Here is an 8760-nt window from a genome sequence, read left to right as displayed (position 1 = left end):
GCAGGTGCGAGCAGGGTGGGGAGGGGTGGGGAGGGACACAGGCAGAGGGAGACACAAGCCCCCCGCTGAGCAAGGAGCCCAATGTGGGGCTTGATCCAAGGATCCTGGGATCATGACCTGAGCTGAAGGCAGATGCTTAGCCAACGGAGCCACCCAGGCACCCCTCAACGCTATATTTTCAAGGTTCATCCATATCGTAGCACGTGTCAGTCCTTCCTGCCTCTTTGTGACTGAATAATATCCCTCCCACCCCCCACCCCCACTGTCTGTAGTCTATGAATAACTACTGGCTGATGGCTTCATTTACGGAGCGCCTACGCTGAGCCAGACACTTCCCGGGTACTTCACTTACATTATTTTCTTTATTCCACCCATTTCTACCCTAGTGGCTCCTACCACGCCGATGAGGAAGCTGAAAGGCAGAGAGAGCCGATGCCCTTCCCAAAGGTCGTATAGCTGGTTAGCAGCCAAACCAGGGCTAGAACCCCTGGTGGGGTTTCAGCTCCCAGGTACCTAGGGGGCTGGAGAAAAGTGGGCAAGAGGGCAGTGGCCAGAAGCCCAGGAGAAGCCACAGTGAAGAAGATCACCAACTTGGGGTGATCTCGGGGTGATCACAATGAAGATCACCAACTCGGACAGCGGCACACGGAGGCCTGCATCCCACGCATTCTCCCCTCCAGCCACCTCCCTGCTGCCCCTTCTCCTGGGCCACCCACACCAAATCTTCACCCCAGCTTGGGGGGCAGCCCTTTTCTGACCAACAGGATTTGCCTTCCTGCACTTCAGGCTCCTTATCTCTGACCTCCCACCACCAAAGCTGGGCCAGCTGGGGTCACCTGCCACGCAGGCCCAAGGCTCTTACATCATGCTCTGAGGTGACCACCATTTTACCTTGAATCTCTACTTTGCCCTCCTCCTATCCCTCCGCAGAGCGCTGGCCAGCCGTCCTCAGCCCTGACTTTTCCACCCTCTAGCACCAGCCTTGGCCTGACCTCCGCTCCCAGACCCTGTGTGGGAACCACAATCCGGCAGAGTTGCTTCTGGTCTTTGTTCAGACATCCTATGGTCTAGGGAGGTGGGGAATCGAGGTTATTTTGCCTCAGAAGCTTCCTGTACCCCTGAACAATCCCAGTTGTGTTGCAAATGGGTTATGGGAGTCAAGGTAAGTTCTTAGCCACGTTGCTTACTATGCCTCGTTTCCCACCCCAACAAGTGCACACGCATGCGCGCGTGCACACACACACACACACACACACACACACATTCTTCCTCCCCACTCCTCATTCTGTCCCTAAAAACTTGATCTCCCTCTGCTGTCCCTGCTCTACCTGACTCAATCCTCCCTTTTGCCATGAGAGAGTCCTCCAAGGAAGACAGAGATTAATTTAGGGTTTCAGTAGAGTTTCCACGAGCCTGGGGGACAGAGGTGGCTTGCAGTTGGAGGGATGGTGGTGAGGCTCTGAACCAGTCCTCCAGCCACCCCAAAGGCTTCTTGCTGAAGGTACGCTGGTAGAGGACACTGTTGCCCCACATGGTCCTCGCCCAGCTGGAGGCTCTTTAGATCTGTCCGGGTTTTCTCTTCGTCTTCCTTGCTTCTTTCCTGGTTTTATCAGGTGGTGCCTTGGAGAGATGACAGAGGGGCAAGGCAATCCGGTTCTCTATCAGCGTTTGATACCTCCTCACAAGGTCCTGGCTCAGGGGCGCACTGGGCAGCAAGGCCAGTTTTAGCGCTTTTTCCTGGTAATGAGGCAGAGGGTTTGGGCAGGGCCAGCCCCTGGCAAGATCACTGGGAAGTGGGTTGGGCAGGAGCTGGAGGCGTCGGGGTTCAAACCTTCCACCAGCTGAGATGTGCTGGTACCTGTCGGGGGAAAGGGGTGTGCAGAGGACAGAGAGGTCAAAGAAGAGGGGCAGGCATTGGTGGGAGGAGTAAGAAGGGAAACACGATGCTCTTCTCATAGCTTAATAAACGTTTATGTTCACAATGCTACAAAGGTAAGCCCTCCCGATTTATAATTCTTCGTGATCCTCTCAAAAGAAAAATTTTTGAAAAGCCATCGTATTAAACACCAAACAGTGCTTAAAAGTTCTATAGACTTGGGGCACCTGGCTGGCTGTCAGTAGAGCATCCCACTCTTGATCTCAGGGTGGCGAATTCAAGCCTCATGTTGGGTGTAGAGATGACTTTAAAAAAATTCCATAGGGGACGCCTGGGTGGCTCAGTTGGTTGAGCAGCTGCCTTCGGCTCAGGTCATGATCCCAGCGTCCTGGGATCCTTGCTCAGCAGGGAGCCTGCTTCTTCTTCTGCCTTTGCCTGCCATTCTGTCTGCCTGTGCTCGCTCTCTCCCTCTCTCTCTCTGATAAATAAATAAAATCTTTAAAAAAAAATTCCGTAGGCTTTTTTAAAAAATCAGAATTATTTCAAATTACGATAATGATGAAATGCCAACCAAGCAAGGTCCCAAACTAATATTGTTCAAAATAAGAAAGGATCATCACTGGGATCCTGCTGTTTTATTTTATTGTTTTTTTTAGAGAGAGAGTGAGAATGAGTGCAAGCGAGGGGAGGGTCACAGGGAGAGGGAGAGGATCCCAAGCAGACTCCGCGCTCGGTGTGAAGCCCAGTGTGGGGCCGGATCTCACAAGCCCGAGATCATGACCTGAATGAAAACCAAGAGCCAGACATTAACTGACTGAACCACCCAGGTGTCCCAAGTAGGGGGAACCTGTATATTCTGATAGTGGTAAAGGCTGACCAACTGTTGTCATTCACGTCAGTGCGGTAAGAAAATAATGCGTTCATGCCCTGCAAGTGTATTTGTCATGCACATCTTGAGACTGAGGTATAAAGCCATGTTTAGCTAACATTTTTCTATTACTCTAACATAAGCTAGGGAGTGAGCTGGTGGGAGGGAATCCCCTCTGTCTCTCTCTCTCTCTCTCTTTTTTTAAAGATTTTATTTATTTATTTGACAGGCAGAGATCACAAGTAGGCAAAGAGGCAGGCAGAGAGAGAGGAGGAAGCAGGCTCCCTGCTGAGCAGAGAGCCCGATGTGGGGCTCGATCCCAGAACCCTGGGATCATGACCTGAGCCGAAGGCAGAGGCTTTAACCCACTGAGCCACCCAGGCGCCCCTGTCTCTCTTTCTTATTGGATATTGGTCTATGCCAGAGAGCATGCACACCGTATGAGTGTTTGGCGTCAGGATGGTGAAATTATGTTGCTTAGATGGTCAATCTCCTATTCCTCTTCTTTTAAATTTATTTTTCAGAGAGGGAGAGAGGGTGAGCATAAAGCAGAGAGAGCGGCAGGCAGAGACGGAGAAGCAGACTCCCCACTGAGTCTAAGGGTCTGCCTTAGGCTCAGGTCATGATCTCAGGGTCCTAGAATCGAGTCCCGCACCAGGCTCCCTGCTCAGCGGGGAGTCTGCTTCTCTTCTCACCCTGCTCCCGCTAGGGCTCTCTCTGTCTCTCTTCCTCAAATAAATAAAATCTTTAAAAAGTAAAATAAAATAGGGGCGCCTGGGTGGCTCAGTGGGTTAAGCCGCTGCCTTCGGCTCAGGTCATGATCTCAGGGTCCTGGGATCGAGTCCCGCATCGAGCTCTCTGCTCAGTAGGGAGCCTGCTTCCCTATCTCTCTCTCTGCCTGCCTCTCCAACCACTTGTGATTTCTCTCTGTCAAATTAATAAATAAAACCTTTAAAAAATAATAAAATAAAATAAAATAAACAACAGCGGTTGAATGGTGGCAAATTCCTTGTGCTTCAACATACTTTGCAGCTCATCCAGCAGATGCTTGCTGTCTTTGGTTTACAGCAGACATACTCAGGCCTGGCTGCACATTAGACTTACTCCCAGGGAGCTTTTTAAAATCCCTGTGCTCAGGCTGCCCCTCCACCCAGGCCAAGTAAGTTAGGATCTCATGGGTGGGGTTCCAACCGCAACATTTTCTTTAAGAGGCCCAGGTGATTGTAATGTGCTATCAGAATTGAGAACGACTGGGTTTATGTATCAGTGTTCTATTTCTCAGCAATGTTGTGGGCGTCTTAAAGCTTAGACCTGTCTGAAGTCTTTTCTGGGTCTCTCACGCTCAAAATGTGCCCTCTTGCTGATCTAGAGACTTTTTTTTTTTTTTAAGATTTATTTGAGAGAGAGTAAGAGAGAGCAAGCATGAACAGGGAGAGGGGCAGAGAGAGAGGAAGAGAGAATCTACAACCAGATGTCATGCTGAGCACAGAGCCTGACATGCGGCTGGACATGGGGCTTGGCCCAGGACCCTGAGATCGCAACAGAGCTGAACCCCAGAATTGGCCATTTAACTGACCCAGCCAGCCAGGCACATCTAGTGACATTTTATTTTATTTTTTTAAAAGATTTTATTTATTTGTCAGAGAGAGAGAGCATAAGCAGGCAAAATGGCAGGCAGAAGCAGAAAGAGAAGTAAGCTCCCCCCTGAGCAAGGAGCCCGATGTGGGACTCGATTCCAGGACCCTGGGATCATGACCTGGGATCATGACCTGAACTGAACGCAGCAGCTTAACCAACTGAGCCACCCAGGCGTCCCTCCAGTGACATTTTAAAATGTATTTTAACCCCTTACAGAACCGCTCAAAAGGAACAACAGGACGGGATGGGCCCTTGCTCTCACCATTCTGTCTTGTTTCCACCTGGTGAACTTGTACACATTCTTCAAGTTTCAGCTCAAGGACCATGTCCTCCGTGAACAGCAAAACCTTGTCTGGGTCTCCTTCCTTCCTGGCTCCAGGGACTGGGCCTCCAGCAGCAAACAGAGGGAAACAAGGATCCTCCTCTCACGGGGATGATGGACTAATGACACGACTTACTGAGCCCCCTCTCTATGCCAGACACCATGCCTTTGCATCTTCCAACAACCCTGCAAGGTACCAGGTACATCTCTAGTACATACTGGGGAAAGTGAGGCACAGAGAAAGTCAAGGTGGTGTGGCAAGTTTGGGATTGAGCTGAGTAGATTGCTACCTAGATCTGGGTGGCTTCTAAGTTCTCACACACACTCACTGAATGCCCGGCATTGCACTCAGCTCTCTTTGTGGATAACTGTGTTTCACTTACGCTGTCTTTATGAAATGTTATATCACATCAGAAGTAGCAGTGAACATGTCCCATTCCCCAGTCGGGCCAGAGTGCAAGTGGTTGGGAATGCAGATCTGGCTCTGAGCTGTCTAGGATTGAATCCCAGCTCCCCCACTTTACTAGCTGTATGAATTTGGGTGAGATAAGTGACTTCTGCTTCAGATGCCCAATCTGTAAAATGGGGTTGTTAGTAATAGCTTCGATTCAGGGTCGTGGGAGGTTATAAATAGTATAGCTCAACTTATTACAACACCTGGCACTGTCATTTCACTGAAATTTATTTTTATTGTTAGTTTTGCGGGGAGTGATCTAAGTCTCAGCACCTTTGTATGTCCTAGTGTTAGTTAGCACATACTAGCAATCAACAGTCCGTCCCGCACGGGCTGCGGACAGAAGCCAAAATGGTTGACATTTTTTGAAAGGATTAAAAATCTCCACAGCCTCCCCTCCAACCCCTCACTGCTTCTGTTAATGCCCTTGGCATTGGAATTTGAGATACTCTATCCTTATTCCCCGCCCCCTTTCCTGCCTTATCCCCTTGGGGACTCTGTACAGGAGATAATGGTGCTGAGTTCCCAGTTCCCACGGTGGGCAGCGGGGGGGGGGGGGGGGGGTGCTGCCGGGCACTCCATTAACCCCTTCCACACTCCTGTCTCCACTCGGACCAGTCAACCCTCCATGCCCTTCTTTGTACCTTTCTGAGGGCTTCCTGCCCGTCCAGCCTTCTCCTGGTACCTGCACAAAGCCTTCCTGCCGGGACGCTCCAGCCCACAGCAACCCCTCCCTCCTCTGCATTTCTGTAATAACATCTTGTTTTTTGTGTAGTGCTTTCATAGCTCCGTTAACCCATTTTATCTTCTCCCATCGAGGCAGATGTGGTGTTTACGGCCCCCATTTTATCAGTGATGGAATTGGGTCTGGAAAAACTAAACACGTTGCCAAGTCTGGACTTTAGTCCAAGACTCTGACGCCAGCTCTCAGCTCTTTCCACTAGTAACTGATATTCTTACAAGGCTCACTGTTTCTATCACACTTTGGACACGTGGCATGCATGGGCTTGCGTGGTCATCTGCCTTTCCAAGCCTGTGGGTAGGTATCTGCCTTTCCTAAGCTCCCTGGATGATATTTGTCTATACCCCCAGGGCCTCACAGGGGTTAAGCACCTAGGTGTACTCGGTGCATTCTAGTGAAATGGCTAAGCAACCTCCCCTAGCTGTCCTTCCCTTGCCTCCACACCTTCCAGCTACATTCAGAATGGATGACCAAAGGCGGGAGGGCTAGAGTACTGAGGTAGACATCAGAGACAGGGACCAGAGAGAGAGAGGGTCACCTGAACACGAGTAGTTTGGGTGAGGCCACTCTCACCGCCGCCCACCCTCCCCACCCGGCCCAGGAAGGGGCTCCTCTTACTTCTTGAACTTCTTTGGGGGCAGGATGTTGCCCTTGGTGTCCAGTGGGGGTGCCCTGACTTCACTCCTCAGCTTGAGTCTCTCCAGCTCTCTCAATTCCTGTACCGTCCTGACAATCACCTGGTTCTTCCTGTTCTCATCCACGAAGATAGGAGTACAGTGGATGAAGGTCAGGAAGCTGTTCTGGCCCATCCAAGTGGGTGGGGGGATGGGGGGTTCTGCTGGGGGGCAGCTGTGGGCCATGGAGTCCGTCAGCCAGCGCCACACGTTGCTATCATAGGGCCTGTCGGGCCTGGTGGGAAAGGTGGCAGGCAAACGGCCCACATCGAGCCACGTGTGAAAGCCCCACGTGTGCTGTGGGGCGTCCTTCCAGGGGTAGATGAGTCGGCGACGCACCTCAGACTTGATTTCCGTGCAGGGCGGCGGCCTCAGCGCCAGCCGGTGTTGGGCCTGCTGAGTGAAGCCGGGACACTCCCAGGACTTGTTGGGGATGAGGAACTCACGTTGAGCCCACGTTTGGGGGGGCAGGAGTGGCTCGCTGGCATGGGCCATCTAGGGAGAGACAAAAGGGAGTCTGGGGGACTACTCTGCTTCTCTCTCCCAGGAGCGGCCGCAGAGACAAGAGGCTGGATTCTCATCAGGAGCCTGGTGGTCTGGCCAAAAACTGTCTCCATTCCTGCCCTGCCTCAAAAGTTCTGTCTGCTCTGTAGGAGTCCCCTGGGTTTCTTACCTTCTGCTCTCCCTCCCACCCTCTCTCCTCAGCTTCTGTCTTCCTGCCCTTCACTCTTTACCTTACCCGTCCTCTCCACTCTGCCTGCCCGCCCCCACCCCCCCAGCCCCTGCCCGGGACTTGTGCTCCTAATAGGATACACCAGGCCTGAGGAAACTGTGAGGGGGAAATGCCCCTTACCAAGCAACACGGAGAAGGGAAATCCTTCTCCAGAGAATGCAGCCCAGAGGCTCTTCTCTCCCAGACTCGTCCTGTTACTTGTCTGTTGTGGGTGCATTTCCCTCACTTCTCATCCAGACACAGGCATGTATGGAAAACATCTAGAAGGCTGGTTCCTTCCCTTTCCTGTGTCCCACCTCCCGTGAAATGAACACAGTAGCAGGTGTGTCCTGACACTGTGCTAAACACACCCACAACTCAATTAACCCTCATGATCCTAGAGCAAGTGTCGTTAACTGTCCCATTTCAAGGAGGCAAAAAGCAAGACACAATGTGGGTAAGTAACTCACCCAAGGTTGCCAGGTTGGTGAGTGGCAGAGCTGGGACTTGAGCCATCGGCCTGCACTACTCAAAATGCCTCTCCCTCCTTACCACCCTAGGACTTGATTCCCAAAACTCACCTGTCTCTTGGGCCCACTCTGCTGTCATTTCTCCATGACCACCCCAGGAGGTGGGGCTGGGAGATGTGATAACCAGGCATCTCCTTTTCTCTGGGCTGAGCTCTGTGTTCACAATACCATATGGCTAAGAGAAGAAGATGGTAAGAGAGCTCTGGGCCAGATCAACTGACCAAAAGAAAGTATGGCCCACCCCAGGGGGACAGCCCTCAGCCAAGCAGGGTGTGGAGGCTGTGGAGATGGGGCCCCACCTCCTACCTGCAAGAAAGGTTTTTGGACATGGGGTGGATCTTTCTGCCCTCTGGGTTGTCTTTGTGAGCTACTGGCCATTCCTCTTGTGGGGCCGATTGCCAGGAGGAGCCGCTTTGTAAGGAAGACTTTTCCCGGCAGCATTGTTTGCTATTGGGGTTGCTATGGTGATGCTTCCTGGGTGATGACACAGGAGGACTTACCCCTCCACCCCCGTGAGAGAGACTCATCAGTCCCTTGGGCCCAGGCTGCTTTCAGGTGAGACAGGCAGGCGGATAGGACTCCTACATTTTTAGCAAAAGATGGTGACCAGAGGAGCTTCTGGGGAGGGACTTGTCTAGGAGGGCAGGAAGAAAAAAGCAGGGCAGACTGGCTCCCACGTCCTGGATTGGGGTAGAAGTGGTCCTAAGGCACCTATATCTCTGCCCATTCTTCCCTACTGCTCCGGGAGGGGAGGACCCTGCCCCTCTGTAGGCCTTTCCTTACAGGGAACACTAAAGGGCCAATTAACCATCAGGTTCAGAGATGCTGAAGACGCTGGACATGCAGGACCAGTCCGGGAAATCTGCCAGGTTCTGTGCTAGGAAGGATGTGTGCCTGGGCAGGCAGTGCTTTCCTCCTCACACTTCATGCTGGCTGTGGGCCTT

General features: G+C 52.0%; 1 protein-coding gene across 3 annotated transcripts; it reads right to left on the bottom strand.

Moving 5' to 3' along the window:
* Nucleotides 1-493: 493 nt before the first annotated feature.
* Nucleotides 494-8212, bottom strand: TEX52 (testis expressed 52). 3 transcript variants are annotated; one of them, XM_032349136.1, is made up of 4 exons: nt 8123-8212; nt 7868-7991; nt 6519-7069; nt 494-1858 (listed from the first exon to the last, which is right to left on the bottom strand). In XM_032349136.1, the coding sequence occupies exons 3-4, from the start codon at nt 7067-7069 to the stop codon at nt 1558-1560; spliced, it is 852 nt and encodes a 283-aa protein (XP_032205027.1). In that variant the 5' UTR covers nt 7868-7991; nt 8123-8212; the 3' UTR covers nt 494-1557. The 3 variants fall into 3 exon arrangements, with proteins under 3 accessions (XP_032205027.1, XP_032205025.1, XP_032205026.1); XM_032349134.1 differs by lacking the exon at nt 7868-7991 and having other exon boundaries at nt 8123-8210; XM_032349135.1 differs by having other exon boundaries at nt 7868-8189.
* Between the last annotated feature and the right edge of the window lie 548 nt (nt 8213-8760).

The sequence above is a fragment of the Mustela erminea genome, chromosome 6, assembly GCF_009829155.1.
Source record: "Mustela erminea isolate mMusErm1 chromosome 6, mMusErm1.Pri, whole genome shotgun sequence".
Classification (NCBI taxonomy): domain Eukaryota; kingdom Metazoa; phylum Chordata; class Mammalia; order Carnivora; family Mustelidae; genus Mustela; species Mustela erminea.
The sequence above is the reverse complement of the archived record's forward strand: the minus strand, read 5'-3'. Positions and strand labels throughout refer to the sequence as shown.

Bases quoted from the DNA above. Each gene is read 5' to 3' on its own strand.
- TEX52 (XM_032349134.1), bottom strand. From the start codon at position 8,194: ATGGCCAGTAGCTCACAAAGACAACCCAGAGGGCAGAAAGATCCACCC. The intron at 7,070-8,122 runs GTAGGAGGTGGG...GTCTCTCCCTAG, and splicing joins TCCAAAAACCTTTCTTGCAG to ATGGCCCATGCCAGCGAGCC. The intron at 1,859-6,518 runs GTAAGAGGAGCC...TTCCCCCGACAG, and splicing joins CCCCCAAAGAAGTTCAAGAA to GTACCAGCACATCTCAGCTG.